The sequence below is a fragment of the Sceloporus occidentalis genome, unplaced genomic scaffold, assembly GCF_023333645.1.
Source record: "Sceloporus occidentalis isolate IW3139 unplaced genomic scaffold, rSceOcc1.0.p SCAF_262, whole genome shotgun sequence".
NCBI classification, from domain to species: Eukaryota; Metazoa; Chordata; class Lepidosauria; order Squamata; family Phrynosomatidae; genus Sceloporus; species Sceloporus occidentalis.
In genome coordinates, this window is record NW_028317242.1 from 954,875 (window position 1) to 972,823 (window position 17,949).

Below are 17,949 nucleotides of genomic sequence, written 5' to 3' on the forward strand. Positions count from 1 at the left end.
AGCAAAGGTCACAGTTATTTGTTTGTTTGTTTGTTTTTTCATGAAAAAACGAAAACTTCCTAAAATCTAAAATGAAGTCCCACATATAAAACACACAGGCTTTCTTAGAAAATGGGAAATCCAATTAAAAATTTAGGATGGTTTAACAGAGACGCGGGATTCGAGGGTTTGGCGACCATCTCACCATGAAAGGTCTATAGAGGGACAGCAAGTGGACGGTAAAGGAGCGGCGCGTGGTCTGCCCGGTGGACGCTACAGCTCGTCAAACAGCTGCAGGTCTAGTCGGACGACTATCTCTCCGGTCGGGACTTCGTGTAAAAGCAGACACTTTGTAATTGGCCCTTTGGAACCTTGGTCCTTCTTGATATCTGCAACACGGATCTCTGTTCTCCCGAGAAAATCTGAAAGAAACAGAACAATGAGATGCTGGCCAATAGGTGTCCTCGCTATAGAGAAAAATGGCACCTAAAACATCTGTAACTCTGGTTTGAAGCTGACACGGTGCGGGTTAATTGGTACAGGGCTGAGAGCCCATCATATCCACGCCTTGGATAATGCAGGAAAGGCTGAGAGATAAAGCATTCCCACTAAGCTGAAAGTACATCCCCCGTGCTTTCTAATGGACATATATGATGAATACATTCCCAAGACATGATAGAATAAAAGGCGTTGTTGCTCCTCTGGATGTGTTTTGTGTGAAATGGCGTATCTGCCTACCGTCTGGGGAAAACTGGTCCCTTTCGAACACGGTGATGCAGAGCACGTCTTGCTCCAAGTCCTTGATGAAGAATTGGCAATTGGAATTCCATTTGGGGTTTAGCGTGTCCTGTATAGTCTTTGTGATATGGCACTGGGAGCCCATGGTGATCTCACAGTATGGATTACTCTTCCCTAAACGGGGCAATGAGGGGATATCACACACACAACACAAATTTCGGCAAATACTAATACTGGATATACTGTTGCAAAAGAGACAAATATTTAGTTGGGAGTCAACTCAAAGGAGCTTAGAGATTAGAGGACAGAGCCTGCAGTCAAAACTTGTCAATTACTCACCATGGGATCTGCAGGGCTTCAGCTCAATCCCTTCTACAATGTTGACCATCAGCCTTCCAATGCCTGTAGCCCGTTGAGACCGTACTATTGAGGGAAGGAGAAAAGACATTGTTTAGCTGTATTCCAGCGCTGAGACAGTTAAGTGCATGGATTTTATCAGGAGTGAAATCACTGTCTCCTATTACCTAGATAGGCCTTCTCTCTCTTCTTCTTCTCCGTCTCGATGTAAAGCTCCGAGGCAGCTTTGATTTTCTGCACCCAGGCTGTCCTGAAAGAAGAAGACGATCATATCATAGTTACTTCCAGGGGACGACCTATCATATAATAGTTACATCCAGCGGACGGCCAATCGCATTATAGCTACTTCCAGCAGAGGGCCTATCATATTATAGTTACTTCCAGCGGATGGCCTATCATTTCTGAGTTACTACCGGCTGACGGCCTATCATATAATAGTTACTTCCAGCGGATTGGCCTATCATATCATAGCTACATCCAGTGGACGGCCTATCATATTATAGTTACTTCCAGCAGATGGCCTATCATATTGTAGTTACTTCAAGCAGGTGGCCTATCACTTCATAGTTACTTTCAGGGGACGACCTATCATATTACAGTTGCTTCCAGTGGACGGCCTATCATTTCACGGTTACTTCCAGGGGACAACCTATCATTTCATAGTTACTTCCAGCAGACGGCCTATCATATTACAGTTGTTTCCAGCGGACGGCCTATCATATTACAGTTGTTTCCAGCGGACGGCCTATCGTATAACAGCTACTTCCAGCAGACAGCCTATCATATTATAGTTAATTCCAGCAGACGGCCTATCATATTATAGTTATGTACAGCGGACAGCCTATCATATCATAGTTGCATCCAGCGTACGGCCTATCATATTATAGTTACTTACAGCGGACGGCCTATCAAATTTTAGTTGCTTCCAGCAGACTGCCTATCATATTAAAGCTACTTCCAGCAGACGGCCTATCATGCCCTAGTTACTTGCAGTGAGTAAAGCTGCCGAGCGGCTGCTGGTTAGCAGAACAGTCCCACCTCTCGTTGATGCTCTCTGCACGCAGGGTGTAGACCCGGTCAATGTGAGAGATGTGGAAGATGGGCTCGTCTCCTGAAGGGTCCGTAGGCAGTTTCACGAGCACCTCATTCAGAAAGATAGGCTGCAACAATCCATTTAAAGTCTGGAATTAATCAGTGAAGATGTAGAGCCATGTGTATGGAACGCAGCAAACACAATATAGAATGACAATATATAATGACATCATATATGATGACAAAATATATGAAAACACCCCCATTTTTATTAGGAATGGAATGCCACCTGGCCAACTACCAAACCAAATACTAAAAGTCCAAAGTTTGGACATCATCCTACATGCGCGGGTCACGCTGTGTACGCGCCCCGCGGTTACTCACCGTTTTATACATCTTGTACTGCAGGTTGGATTTGGGGCTGAACACCTTGTCCATGCCGGAGGAGCCCAGCGGCTTCATGATCTGGGTCAGCAGCAGGAAGTCGTTGAAGAGGAAGCCGTATAACTCCTTGTTGCTCTTCGCCTTGTACAGCTTGCCGCTGTGCAGAAACTTGCGCGGCCCCAAGCAGTTTGTGACGGAGTTAAAAACCAGTTGCTGGGGAGAAGAAACAGAATACTGAGCTGGGATGAGATGAAGCAACTCCTCGGTTCATGGGCGCCCAAAGGCTTACGGCAGAAAGTCAACTGGATGGACTGTACGACACCGTCCGTGGTTTCATTTAAAGGAACATAACACATTTTTATATGGATTCATTTAAAACCGATTTATTCTAAGGTCCAGCTCTACCTATGTCATGTAGACGCCACTTGACTTCACATGTTAGCTGCACACGTGCTTCATACCTCTGATAAACCTTCACACTGAACGTGAGCCTGGATCCACTCCAGCCGGTCAGAGTTCTCCTTCTCTCGGACTCCTTCGTTGACTTGGGAACAAAGTTCTTCTGCTTTCTCCAGAGCATGCTTCAGGTGACTGAGATCAGGGTGATTTTCGGGAGTATTCTCTATGATCTGACAAAAATCAAATCATAATAAGTACCGTTGTCTTAAAGTGCCAATTATGGACCGCTTTGCTATGTAGTAGCTCAAGCGATCATCACAGCAGGTCACCACCGGTGATCCAAGGAGTTCTTCTGCCCCTGTTTGGGCCATTCACACGCACGGTTAAAATCAGTCTTATGTTGGGAAATGTCACATCCTTATACATACGTTTTTAACGATGAGAGGATATCTGGTCACTCTCTGCATGGGCTTCAGGAGGAAGCTGGACAGCGGCATCCCTTTACACCGAGGATCCATTGCTAACCTCTGAGGACATAAAAAGAGCATGCGGTGAGCGCGCACAAAGTTTACCTGTATTCTGAGGAAAATATGGCTGACTAATGGAGCTCCACGCTACCTGGCAGAAAGTGCTGCACGACGGGACACGGCACGACTCCCCGCAACGTTACCTGATCTCTAGTGGATTTCCTGCGGCTTCCATCACAGTTTATTCATCTACATCCTGGTACCTAAGGCTCATGCCTGGGAACCTGAAGGCTATGGCTACCTGGAGCCTTCCATCTTTGAAGGGAGTGGCTTGATGTGGGGTGGGGTAAGCCACTTTAGGAGGCAGGGACTAAACATGTGTATGGGCGGGGCTATCCCCAAACACCTTACATTTGTATGGAGGTGGGAGGAAAATAGGGCAGGGAGTGGGTGTGTCACACAAACCACTCCTTCCACTTGGAGATTTACCGCCATGAGCTGGAGAAGAGGTGCTTCACCCGGAGAGTTCCCTCCTGAAGTTCTGAACTAAAATGCTACGGGTACCTGACTCCTCTTACTAAATTATTCAATGCCCGTTCCTACCTTGCTCCTAAGAACAGTTAACTTTAAATAAATGTCTTCTGCTTTTTATGCCATTAAACATTAAAAATGATTCTTGTTAATACGTGTTTGAGCCCATTTTGCATGGTCTCCAATGCATTTTGCTGCATTCACATCAGTGCAGGACATCTGTAGTTACTAAAGTTGGAAACCTCAGACGCCTCTGCTGAAAGCGGGAAGTGTACCTGCGGCCGCACATGCTCAGTAGCACTGGGAGTAGCCAGACAGCATACATGTCATTGGCTACTGCTGCTCCCAGATCAGATCCATTGACTATAAGAGAGTTCTACTGAGGACATGCAAGAAGTATACTGATAAATGCTCCTTGCTTTCAATGGAAGTAAACGTAATGTCAATACTTTGTATTTATATGTCTCATGATTCTCAGCCAAATGATTGGCCGCTCTTATCATTCAGTATTTGACCCACAACCTAACCACACATGGAAGGAATATGAAGATATCAGAAGTTTGTGCATCTAAAGGATTACTCCCCTTTGGGACGTTTAAAAATCTTAGTTTAAGTCTTACCTTGACAAACTCCTTGAACTCGGGAACCTCGTCTGTTTTTTGTTGGATGAGGGCAGCCCCGTTGAGCTGACAGCTGCAGAAGCGAATATACGGCTGCATGTGGGGTAACTGGGCCGTCAAAATGTCCCCGATCATCTTCACTGGCATCTTCTCCCCAGACATCTTCTTACGAACTCTTAGAGCCCTGCGTACCAGCATAGGGGGGGTAACAATACATAAATTATATACAACGTACATGGCTGCTGTTAAAGGGACAGGTACTACCAAAATATTCATGTGTTTTCATGTTGTGTTATTTGGGGACATAAAGTATCCCCCCACAGATCTACAGTTGCTGCTGGGGTTAGAGATCATCCAAACAGCACAGCCGCGGGGGGATGCTTCCTCTCTCCGGTACAATTTGGCCTCAACCACGGGGACCTCTTTGGTGTCCCCTGCAGCTGTATATAAAGATGGCCAAACTGACAGATTTCCAGCTGTTGATGAATTATAAGGCCAATGGTTCTCAGGAAGCTGGAGCCTTCACAACGGAATGCTGAGGATCACAGAAGTTCAACGTGATAATGGATTTATGGCCTTACTTGAGTAGCTTGATATTGCACATTATCAGCTCCTTCCAGTTGACAAAAATCATGGCCACTTCTTTTTCCGTGAGTAGATCAGATTCTAACAGCGGCTTCTGAAATATCTGAATGTTAAGAGGAGAGAAAACAAAATGTTATATTACATTATACTAAACCCTGTTTTGTTGCCTTTGCTCGGCTCGACATCTCTGATTTAGACTCTCAAGCAGCCCAACGTTGGAAGCGCGATCAGGATAAATGCAAAGAGTTCTTCATCAGTGGTTCTTAAAACAGTCCTCAAGAACAGAGCCAGCTAAATTAACCGTACCATTGGCCCCAAAATGAATTTAAGGAGAAGTGATTAAGTTATAACGGGACGCAGCGTCTCCCACTGTATGCATTCTGCGCTTTGCTGAGCATTTTGAGCTCACCTCGGTGACCAGTTGCAAGTCATTGACGTAATTCTCCTCCGTCACAATCAGCTCATGAATGTAGCCCTGTCTCTTTCTTTCTGTGGGGGTCAGCATGTCAAGAAGATGTAAATCCGCACACCCTATGGAGGTAAAACAAAAACAGGGAAGATGGAAAATAAAAGCTTACGCGTCATAAACTGTAATTCACTATAGATACCCCTGCTGTAGAACAGGTAATTGCAAATGGTGGAATAGGCAGGTCACCCAAAACAGCTTCAAATTAATAGACAGAATGCATCATTCTCGTTGAATATTACCCAACATGAGTTCAGGCTTTTAACCTTGTTGTATATTGTGCAGACCCACCAGAATTAATGGAGCCCACTCGGAATAGGCAGGACCTCTGCCTCTAGCCCCACACCCACCACTTACCAAACAGGACTAGGACTTGATCTCCAGGCAAACAGACTTCTAGAGGGTGGAACAGCTGAACCTTCGCAGGGATGACCTGTCCGTACACATAGATGCTAAGACTCTCATTTCTAGTGTAAACGTTTAGCTGTAAGAGGTCAACTTGGGTAGGGAACATTTGGACTAACTGCAAATCCTGATCAACCTGAAATCCCAATATCTGTTTAAAATAATATATGCTGATACCCCAGTCTGTTTTAATTCAGGCTACTTATGGAAAAGGTATAGAGAACCAGCGGTTTTATACACCAATCAGCCATAACATTATGACCACCTGCCTAATATTGTGTAGGTCCTCCAGACCATTTGAGGCATGGACTCCACTAGACCTCTGAAGCTGTGCTGTGGGATCCGGCACCAAGACGTTAGCAGCAGATCCTTTAAGTCCTTTGAGGGGCGAGGGGCGGCCTCCATGGACGCATCCGGGTGCCGCATGTTCACCAGGTAATCGACGCACCCGGCAATCCACGTGATGTGAAAGAAAACATGATTCATCAGACCGGCCGCCTTCTTCCATTGCTCCGTGGTCTAGTACTTATGCTCACCTGACTGTCATAGGTGCTTTCGACAGTGGACAGGGGTCAGAACTGACATTGAAGGGAACAAGCCACCGTCCGTTTGTGTGCCACTTTCCATCTTCTTGTGCCCATTTCCTAAGCACCAAGTTAGTTCAAAAAGGAAGGAAAAAGAAGAACTTGGAGGCTCCCTGCAATCAATACTCCACTGAACTGTCATCAAGTGTTGCCTACTGCCTATTGTGTGCTCCACCACCATTCCATTCCCATCATCATCTTTCTCCAAACACTAGGTTAACAATCCTGTTCCTCTTTTCCCTTTCCTTTATTATTAGTAGAACAGTTGTCTCTCTCCATCACCTCCACATGTCTGTATTACCCCCTCATTACTTTCTTTGTCCCTTCTCGCATCCCAGGCACTTTTTACCTTCACTTCTTCTCTTTCCCCCACCTCCCTTCCCTCCCAGCAATCTCTCCGCTCACACAAGTCCTATTCCCACCTTCTCTCACTCTCTCTTCTACATTTAGCAGCTGGGGATATTCCCAAAATTCTGGCCCTCCTTTGTTGCTTGCTTGCCCATCCTCTGCCACTCAACATTCCAGAAACTTCAATAAACCTGCCCGCATACCCTGCTACTCCTCCTACCCCCCTTTTACATTTGCACTCAGGAACGTATGTTCTATGTGTAACAAACTAACAGCCTTACAGGACCACTTTACCTGCACCTTCTCGTTCTAACTGAAACCTGGCTAACGTCTTGTAACACCGCGTCTCCCGCTGCTCTCTCCTATGGTGGCCTCTACCTCACTCACACTCCCAGATCTGATGACGGGAAGGGTGGTGGGGTCTGCTTCCTACTCTCCCCAACTTGTACTTTTCAATCTGCTCCATCACACTCTCTCTCCTCATGTGAGGTTGATGATATCTGACTACTTAATCCCATCTCCTTACGCATATTGAAAAAGCCCTCCCTAGACCAGACTGATCTGTCCAATTACCGTCCCATTTCTCTACTTCTTCTCGCCTCCAAGCTTCTTGAAGAAATTGCTTATACCCAACTTCTTACTTGACCCCCTTCAATTTGGTTTTCGCCCCTTGATACACTACAGAGACTTAAAAACATTGCACGCATCCGTTCTTTCCTAACACAAGATGCCACTAAGGCTCTTGTCCTTGCCCTCATCTCCTGCCTCGAATATTGGAACTCTGTCTTAGCTGGTCTCCCTCATACCCGTCTCGCCCCTCAACAATGCACCAATGCTTCCCCTACTTACATCTCATCACTCATCTCTAAATACACTTCTAACCGGTCTCTCCGCTCATCTGGTGATCTCCTTCCGTCCTCTCCTCTGATTTCTAATTCTCATGCATGCTTACAAGGCTGACCCTATCTTCTGGAATTCCTCCGACCCCTCTCGGTCTATCACCTCGTGTGAAAGCCAGTTTGAGTAGGGCCCTCCTCGCCTGCTCTTTCCATAAGTCAAAGCGCTATATTATAAACTACTTATGTCATGTGCTGTCTACCCATTGTACAGCGCTACGTAACATGATGGTGCTATAAAAAAAACACCTATCACAACCAGCAGTCACTTTTTCAGCAGTTTGAGCTGCAGTAGCTTGTCTGTTGGGAGCCGCCCCCCGTGCATAAACGAGCCTTGGCCACCCATGACCCTGTCGCCGGGTTCAGAGCTTTTCCTTCCTTGGACCGCTTTTGATAAATACCAACCGCTGCAGACCGGGACACCCCCCCCACACACACACAATAGCTGCAGTGGTGATGTTCTGACCCAGTTGTCTCGCCATCACAATTTGCCCCTCGTCAAAGTCACTCAGATCCTTACGCTGCCCGTTCTTCCAGCTTCTGACATCAACTTTGAGGATGAAATGTTCCCTCGCTGCGTGATATCCCCCCCCCACACTGACAGGAGCCATAACAACAAGATTATCCACGTTATTCCCTTCACCCGTCAGAATGTTATGGCTGATCAGCGTATACCATGATCAAGGAAAATATTCTCCGTTTGACTTCCCCTTAAGTCATGTGCTGATAACATAATAATAAAAGGGGATAAGAGCATAATTAAAAGCAAATAACCTATTTCTAAAATAATGGCAATTAATGTAACAAAAAAAGTCAACATTAACAGTATCTTATTCATTTACGGTAATATCTAGAAAGTCTTCATGTATTATGACAAAGCCAGTTTAATGTATAGATTTTTTTACCGTTCGCGCTGTGTGAGAGCCGCTGTATTGGTAACTAACAGAGCCAGAGTGGACGAGCGGAACACATCTATCACCTCTGCCAGGAGGTCATTCCACTTATCTAACACTTTCTGTTCTGAGCTCAATAGTCTTGTAATTGTTTCATCGTTACTGCTGGAACCGCCACACTTTGGCTACATTTCACCATAATTAGCTGAGCGCCTGGGCTATGGATACTTTCTAACTAAATTGTTACTTTTTGAAAAGTTTAGAGCTCTTAGCATTTTTTTTTTTGGTTAAGCTATTTGAATTCATACTCCGGGAAATCCCTTATTAATACACAACCTTTTTATTATATATTAACGATGGCAGGGTTTGCGGTGCAGAGTTAAGCCGCCTGTACACAGTGATTGGGAGGGTAATAAATAAATTAAAAAATAAATATAAAAAATAATGAACAACAATTGAATGACTGAAGTAACTTATGAGGCGTCCTCGTGAGGTTGCCTGTGGGTTTTTCCCTCGGTGATGAATGTTTGATGGATTGCGTTTTGGGTTCTTGGTATGGTAGCAGAGGTGCCGGGAGCGGCAGCAGAATTCTGGTCAGTAAAAGTTTTATGTAGTGTGCTTCTGATAAACAAAAAATGTAAATAAAATAAAAAACGAAAGTTGCTTTACTGGTACATCTCTGCCAGCAAATGAGTTTTGTGCCCCGGCTAGTAAGTCTGATGGATATTATTCCAAGCCTGGTTATATAGTGTAAATAATATAAAACTGATGTACGTTAAAGATTCAGTATATCAAGATAACCATAAAACAAGAAACACACGCAGAGGGCCCAGCTTTTATAAGAAGGGTTTAATTATCTATACAGGTAACTGATTGTAAAGGCTGTATTACAGTTGTTAAAGCTGTAAGTTTAATATATTTATATATTTTACATTCATACCTATGAAAATACTGAAGTGCGGGTGAATGAATGAATACGATTTCGGAGACCCTGCACCACAACAAAAGGAGTGCGGTCTGTAAAACATTCCGCGTACATAAAAAAAAAAAAACCGGGTCCGACTGACAAAAAAAAAAAACGCTTCAACCATTAGTAAAATCTGCCATGTTCAGTTGGTTACACTCAATTGACCCCCCCCCCCCAGTTTTGGTTTTTTTTTAAAGAAAAAAAAAAAATTCTTATTCCTCTTTTTCTACACACGACATTAACCCCTCAAGCAACGAAGCGGAAAGGCGGCCATGGCAAAACATGCATTACTCCTTCCTTTTGTGCATAGAGGGTTAAAAAGCAGATGCTAGTGTTTAAAGAAAACAGGTAATGACTTATACGGCACAATACAACACTGTAAGCGGTTATGAACAGTAAAATGACACTTCCACAGTCTAGTTAAAAGAATAATAGTAATAAAAAAAAATATGTAAACATTGCAATTAATTCCAAGTTATAATAGTGTATACATTCTTCTGCCCCGGTAGATATAAAAGGAACCCTTTAACTGGTCAGCCCCTCTAGTGTCCGAGTTAAAAAACAAACAACTGTAAAATTTATGAATATGAGCATTAACCCTTTCAGAGCTATGTAGGAGGAGGTGGGGTGTATGCTCAATGCAATGCGCAGCCCACTCTATTGTCACAATAAAAACTGGCTGATAACGCCACGAATACATATACATATAAATAAAAACCGGTACAAAAGAGGGATGCATGTACTTAACTATATGTGCAAAATATAACTGGGTTATTAATGCCTTCAGCGTCTAAAAATCTCAGGCAATGACGATGTTAAAAGGTAGCAACCATCGCACTGGAAGATATAGGTTTTTATCATGTACAAAATGTACTAGTGTCTACGAGTTAGCAGTATCGACCTTCTGTATAACCGGGAACCTCCGGCTACAAGCATCTCACTATTGCCAATCAGCTTGTAAACATGTAATCCATGTAAAAATGTTAGATGATATATATATATATAATCATCTATCTATAGATATATCTATCTATAGATATATATGCTATTAAGACACGGAACATAATGATATGAAACAAGACATTTCAGGTTTTGTGGACACTTAACAGCACATGCAGCATTCCTTGATAGTGGGTCTTTTTGCAAGAAAACAAAGAAAAAAAACCAAAACATTGTATTCTGAAACATTCAAAAACCTTTTCCTTGTTGACTTATTGCATATGAACTGTAGAATGTGAACAATTAGAAACCTCCTATTCAAAACATAAATTACTAATTTTTTTTTTTCTTTCTAGCAATGGAGAAAGCCACAAAAGGACCCACTATCCTCTCTAATCAGTTAATCGCTTTTGCACATTGGATCTGCCGATAACGTCGTGGTTACATGCATCTAAATGGAAAATGAGGTATAACTGCAGTGCAGTGTTCTTCTATTCAGAAGGCAGTAGATGATCATGCTGGAAGTCACATGATCAAGGCTGCATCTCCCATCATCCCTCGGGGCAGTGATATGGGGATAGTGGGTCTCTTTGAGGACTTTCAAGCCTGAGAAAGGGGGTGGACAACATATGATTCCTAGAAAAAGGAGGAAAACAACACATAAGCAAAAAGAAAAAAAAACCACAAATGACAAATAAAAGAAAGAAAAAAAAAAAAGCCAGCCACGGCGCACTGTGCTGTGATGAGTCAAGCATCGAAAGACAGGGAGGCAAAATAAAATGTGGCATGCTACAAACAGGGAATGAGGTGATATAGGGGGGGAGGGGGAGCGAAGAAATGGCATTTTAGATCACTAATGCATAGGGTTGTACCTTCCATAGGCAGACGCCCCAGGCACAGCTCTCTGCAGGGACCCACACTCTCTCGTATGTCCATCAAACACAGACGCTTCGATCTGAAGCCCTGAAAAGCTATCTTCTCCCGGTGTTTGCGATGGACACAGGCGAGAGTATTTCCACCCGGAGTCAAGCAGCCCGGCAGCACCCCCCCTCCCCCCGCAGCACCCCCGTTCCCTCCCCCCGCAGCACCCCCGTCCCCCCCCCCCGCAGCACCCCCAAGGGGCTTCTGAAGCATGTCATCCAACTGATTTTGAGACAGATTTTCAATGTTGTTTTTAAATATGATGCAACACATCCATGAACACCCCAAACGCCCTCATTGTGTGATCTGGAGCAGGAGGGATTTAAATTCCACATAATCGTATACTTAATTTAGTGGCAGTGAATAAAATATTACCTTTTAATTTTTTTTTTATAATTAAAACGTCCTTGCAATCAAATAAAATCAAATATCACTCAATATTTCAGCCAAAGGGGGGTGGTAATTAAAGGGGTGTGGCTAGAGGCGTGGCCAGGGCCTACTTTGACCTGCTGATAGCTATTCACGTAACAATGTACAAATTAAACGGTTTTAATTAAATTATTATTCTAAATTTCCTTACTCAATTTCTATGGTTTCTACAGACATTGTTGCTTTAAGGCTGTAGAACCCAGTGACAAACCTCATACCCAGCAAACACACCGAGAGCCTAGAAAAGAGGGGCATCAGGGGAGGAAAAAGGCAACAAGGTATTTTGACCTCGAAGAGGAAGGCATGAAAAAAGAAAAAAAGCTAGAAAAACTAAATTACTGTTCTGCTCAAACTCAGTTGGGTTCATCTAGAAAGTTCTAACGGTAAGCGATATTTTCTGGGAAATGCTTTGCATTTTGAAAGATTTGGCGAAAGCAGCTAAAGCTTTGATTTCTGCAAAAGAGACGCAGAATCCCAGCAATGCTGCATGGCGTTATAAACCGATCAGAAAAGGGATTGCCAGAACAAGCCCCGGTTACTTACATTGTTGACTGGGGTCCATGTCTGTAGTCAGCTTCACGTAATTGGCTGGGAAGAGCCCCACTTGACCATTTAGTTCTCCTTTCCACCAATCAGGATCCTCTTTGTTCAGTACATTGATGACTTGACCTTTGGTAAACGCCAGCTCGTCGTCGTTCTGTGCGATATAGTCGTACATCCCGATTACTTGGCACGCTGTAAGAAGCCAAAGAGTCAATGAACTCTACGTATTTATGCAGCATATTAAACAGGATAGAATTATACTAAAGACACAGTATGAGCTCTTATTCCGGAGTCAATTTCCACGGCATCCAATTTTTGGGAGCGTTAAGCTTTGGTTTAATGTGACTACTTTAAATATTAACTAAATTATATGTGACCATTAAGACAACAAGAATGGAAAGCAAGTGCAAATATATACACATTGTTGGGACATCAAACAAGAAAAAACGACTACAATATGTATTCCAATGAACGAGGAGTAATAAAATTGGATGTACAAAGTCACGCATGCACACCGACATCGCAAGAAACAACGATCAAAGCAAAGTATTTCCCAGAAGGTCTATCCAGACCCCTCAGGGACCTCTGATGAGTCCCTCGGCCGGCTGATCCCAGTGAGGTCATCATGATATCATAAGCGGTTCTGTCCGGATCCAAGAGAGATCCTGGAGGCCTTTAAAGACCCCAACAGTGCTGCCGGTCAAAAAACATTAAGGTAAAAACTACAAACATAAAAAAAGGGGGGGGGGGAAATGTTGGAAGTGTCCTGGCCCATTATAACATTACATTAGCTGCACAGGGGGGGGGTATTATATTCATGGGAGTAGTCAGGGACAGCCAATCAGTGGAAGTAAAAATACCAGGAATATGTATTTTTATTTATTTCCATAAAATTATTCATACTAAATGACAGACTACACGGAGTACCAAAAGAAAGTGCTATCTCAGATCAAATCCTGAGAAATGGAAGTCAAGACACCTTTCACAACAGTATTAAAATAAGGTGGCTTTTATAGATGTATATTACTTATTATAGTATGAGAAAAGAAACACATTACACTTTCTGGGGTTTATAGAACTCTAAAAGTCATGCTTTAGGAACAGAGGCAGATCTGTCTCACTGGCAAAACAATATCTGAGCTGAAGGAACCTGTAAAAATGTAAAGAAAGACCTGGAACACGCGATGGTGACAATCAATCCACACGCTATCCAACATACTGTATATACATACTTAAGTAGCACAGGATAAAGCCTGAGATTGTAAGCTTACGAGCCAAGCCCCTTTACCTAATGTATCAGCTCGTCTTAGTCTGTCAGTTCTAGAACGTATGGACTGTAAGAAGCGCAGAGTAAATATGTGGCACCATAAAATGTTATTATGATGATTAAGTACAACTTTGCTGTAAGTAGGTTTCTTGTCCATATCTGGTTTTCTACCAGCAGAGGGTTAAAACAGACAGACAGACAGACAGATTCTTACAAATCACTTAAGTTGCAACACAAACACAAATGTGATGGGCAGTTTGATATTGTCCTTGCCGAACATTCAGAAGAAGTGCATACCAAAATCCTTTCTATATCAGCCTCTACCACCTCTGCTGAAAGGCTGCTGCATTTACCCATAACCCTTTCAGTGAATAATTTACTCTCTTGGCACATCTAATTTTACACAGTTGCCTCCTGTACCAGTAACTCTCCTAACTGGAGTAAGATATTCTCACATAAGAGCATTCTGAAAATACAGAAAGTGTCGAAGACCTGACTGCCGCTTACTTACTCGGTGGCAATGCTGCTGGTTTAGGCGGCTCCGTTGGGGTGGTGGTTTTATTAGTACCAGGGCTCAATAGTTTCACATAGTTTGCAGGGAACCATCCGATCTGTCTTTTCTTCCCACGTGCCTAAGGAAACATTTGTCACAAAGGTAACTAAACAACAAACGTACACAAACCACACAGCCCAGATCCAGAAAAAGGCAAAAAAAACCAAACAAACAACAACCCTTTAATACTAAAGTAAAAACGCGCACCCCAAATATTTACAGTCCTCACGGTTAAGGCCATTTTCTCTTTTTGCTCTTCAAATCTTTTGCCATCTTGTCACAATACACCAAAACATACTACCATTTAAAAGGTTTGGGGGTCTCTTTGCTCCTTTCAAGGAAAACAAGAACATTTCTATCTGCAATATAATCGCAAAAGGGTTTCTAACGATCAATTAGCCTTTTAAGCTTAAATCAGCGAACAATGTGCCATTGGAACACAGGAGTGATGGGAGTGATAAAGGGCCTCTGTCTTTTCCAGCAACAATAGTCATTTACAACATTAACCCCGTCTACGCTGGATTTCTGATCCATTTCATGTTATTGCAATGGGAAAAAAATGATTTTCTTTTAAATAAAGGACATTCCCAAGTGACCCCAAACTTTTGAACGGTAGTGTGTATGAAAACGTATCATGGCATCAAGTTAAACATGGAAAGACTAAAGTTAATTATTTCTTTGGATTTTCAATTAAAACATTTTATAATTCTGTTTTGTTCTAATTATGTAGAAATATAAAAGATGTCGTGATGACAAGCGTAAAACGTTTCCCTAAGTACTAAAACGCTTTCTTTAACATGATTATAATAAGTTAATGTTAAACTTAAAAACAAAATAAAAAGAAAAAAAAAGAAAAGAAAAGAAAGAAAAGGTGACCAACCTGTAGCTCTCCCTCCCACCAGCCGCCGGGATTCTTCTTCCTGATGAGAATGAGTTGGCCCGGAGCCAGAGTTAGTTGCTCAGGGCCAGTGGCCGTGTAAGATGCGATGACCTGGGCAATTTCTGAAAAGAAAACACAAAATTAAAGCTTAAAACCATAAAGTTCCATCACATCTGCAATAGAAGGCAATGGAACATAGCAAATAACTTTTTTTTGTGTCTGAACTCATTAATCTGATCAAAGGCCGGGTGAGAATGCAGCCGTTCTACACGATCTTCTATCATCCTCCGTGATTCTAAATGTCTCTCCACTGACTGGCTGCATATAATAAAGTCCGCACTACCTGCACCCTGCTTCAATCCATCACTGCCCGAGCGCTTATAGCCTTAACCACAATATAAAAACCCACAAAAGACAGAGCCACTCACTGCACTCTCTTTTTTGTTATGAAAGCAGAAAATTAATCTTTTTTCATAGACGGTCAATAAAAAACGCTGACATTTCCGATTACATTTTTAACGGACCAGCTAATAAAAGTTGAATTTTTTACTTCCAGAAACAAGCGGCGTGAGCGCACCTCCGTACGTGAATAAGAATGACTGTAATCTAGAACATAATTCCCCAACTCACCTGGCTTCTTTCCAAGGCTTCCCGTTTTTCCTGCTGTTCCAATGCCCTAAGGGGGGGGAAAAAAATGCAAATGACCAAAAATGGCTAAAACGAAGAAAACTGAGTGTCACACACCGTATCTATCAGAAATGCAGAGAATTAGAAAGATGCGCACACATGAGTTTAGTTTAAAAGAGCTGGGAACGAGGTTTTGGCTGCTTTCAACCATGTGAATGCAATTTAACTATGGGTGAAATAATTCCTGGTGACAAACACTAGTGTAGAGAATCATACAGACGTAAGAAAGATCTGTGACTGCTGAATGAATGAAATCTTTTCCTATAGCAGACAGATAAACCCAAGGCGAACGTTGAGCGATTGTATTGGTAAACTGTATTTGCACGCGCTGGAAACACGTATTTAGCAGGGAAATTACCTCCGAATCTTTCAGTTTCACGTAATTGGACGGGAAGACTCCAGTTTTGTCGCCCACGGTCCCCGTCCACCAGTCTCCATCCTTCTTAATTACCAAGATCATATCGCCTTGCTGGAAAGTCAAGTCTCCTTGCTCGTTGCTCTCGTACGTATACATAGCTATGTATTCTGAAAAACAAACAGGCTGCGGTTCATTTCAGCTTAGAGATGCCTGGAATGAATACTTATTAATGGAAACGTTTTACTGGGTTAAGTGACATTTCTTTACCATATGATCAGCTGAATAATGAGTTAAACACACAGGTCTTTATTTGGTTTTTCAGGGTCTCTAAACACCTAACACCGCGGGTCTCTCTGAATTGAACTATCCTTCAATGAAAAGTCCTCAGACAGTACGACGTAACGCGAAAGAAAGCCTAATTCCCCCAATGTACAAACATATAAAGGGCTTCACGGTAATCGGTACGATCACTTGCCTCGTTGCAATTTAATTTCTGTTCACTGAAATGTCTCTTAACACCCAAGACGTAAACAGCTGAAAATGTGGACAGTTTTTTTTCCTTGAGGTCTTGGAAGAACGGCCAAAATTTACAGGAAGAAAAAAGACTAACGTTTGGTCCTTACCTTCTCCTTGGACGGCAGGTTTAAACGCTGGCGAAGACACCCTCTTCAAACTGGCCGGGCTTTCCGAAGACGTCGAGTCGATACTGGCATGATAAAAGTACATCATTACACCACAGCGCCCAAGAGCTTCACTGTCTGATCATTTATGAAAACAAAAGTACACTTGTTTTGTAACGACCAAGGTAATAGCCACATCAAATAAGTAAAAAAAAAAATGCAATATTCAAAAAAGTGAAAAATGTTAGGAAGGACAGAAATCACATAGCAGTCCCCATAAAAAAAAAACAAAAAAACAAACAAAAACAAAAAGCCTTGCTATTGCCCCCCAAAAACTCGCAAGGAAACAAGTGGTTTGGGACCACTTTGGCTTTTCCAAACCCTGTTGATCCTGTCCTGTTTAAGAAATCCTAGCAAATTGTCATTTTTTCCCCTCCGTTTTCAGCTTTTATTGTATTTTATAGCTATAGAATTATATGTAGGACTGTCGTTTCAAACAAAAGTCCACAAAAGAGCCACAACTGAACAAACATATGGTAAGAATAGCAAAAATGTGGGGCTTTCGGGTGCAAAACACCTTCGGTGGTGAGTATCAATACTCCTTAAATGGTATAAATAAACGATATTCAGTTAAAACGCCATAATGTGTAATAAATTGTTATCAAACACAACAGTCAGTTACACGTTCACACGTATGACAAGTATACCTGGTTGATTTCCTCAAGGGGCCGGAAATGAGCTTGACGTAGGATTTAGGAAACCAGCCCTTATGCCCTTGAACTTCTCCAAACCACCACATGTCCTGCTGTTCCAGAACGGTGATGATGTCATTCTTGTTGAAATTTAGGTGGTTGTCCTTCTTCGCCCTCCATGGATACAGCGCTTGGGCTTGGAGTCCTTCCACTTTTTCACCCTATGAACAGAAACATTAAATGAGCACCTTGTGTGCCAATCTATAGATCATATCGACAAACTGGTAACGTGACAACAAATGGATTGTAGCCCTTCAGGTAAACATCACTCAGATATAGTCTGACACTCACTTACAGCTAACATACAGCCAATGCAGAAACATATCTTAAACTTTAGTAATTTTGAAAG

The 17,949-nt window shown here is 42.6% G+C and overlaps 1 protein-coding gene across 1 annotated transcript in view; it reads right to left on the reverse strand.

Annotated features, from left to right (window-relative positions):
• Positions 1–252: 252 nt before the first annotated feature.
• Positions 253–17,949, reverse strand: part of LOC149275860 (intersectin-1-like) — a gene marked incomplete at its 5' end in the record, with an annotated part of 32,818 nt that continues 15,121 nt past the window's right edge. The window contains 18 exon segments of the mRNA XM_089504248.1: positions 253–401; positions 718–891; positions 1,057–1,140; positions 1,242–1,324; positions 2,113–2,234; positions 2,491–2,703; positions 2,952–3,119; positions 3,318–3,416; positions 4,508–4,691; positions 5,089–5,195; positions 5,502–5,623; positions 12,484–12,675; positions 14,262–14,382; positions 15,184–15,305; positions 15,814–15,859; positions 16,229–16,395; positions 16,852–16,934; positions 17,556–17,761. Coding sequence (XP_089360374.1) covers positions 253–401; positions 718–891; positions 1,057–1,140; positions 1,242–1,324; positions 2,113–2,234; positions 2,491–2,703; positions 2,952–3,119; positions 3,318–3,416; positions 4,508–4,691; positions 5,089–5,195; positions 5,502–5,623; positions 12,484–12,675; positions 14,262–14,382; positions 15,184–15,305; positions 15,814–15,859; positions 16,229–16,395; positions 16,852–16,934; positions 17,556–17,761 — 2,442 coding nt within the window.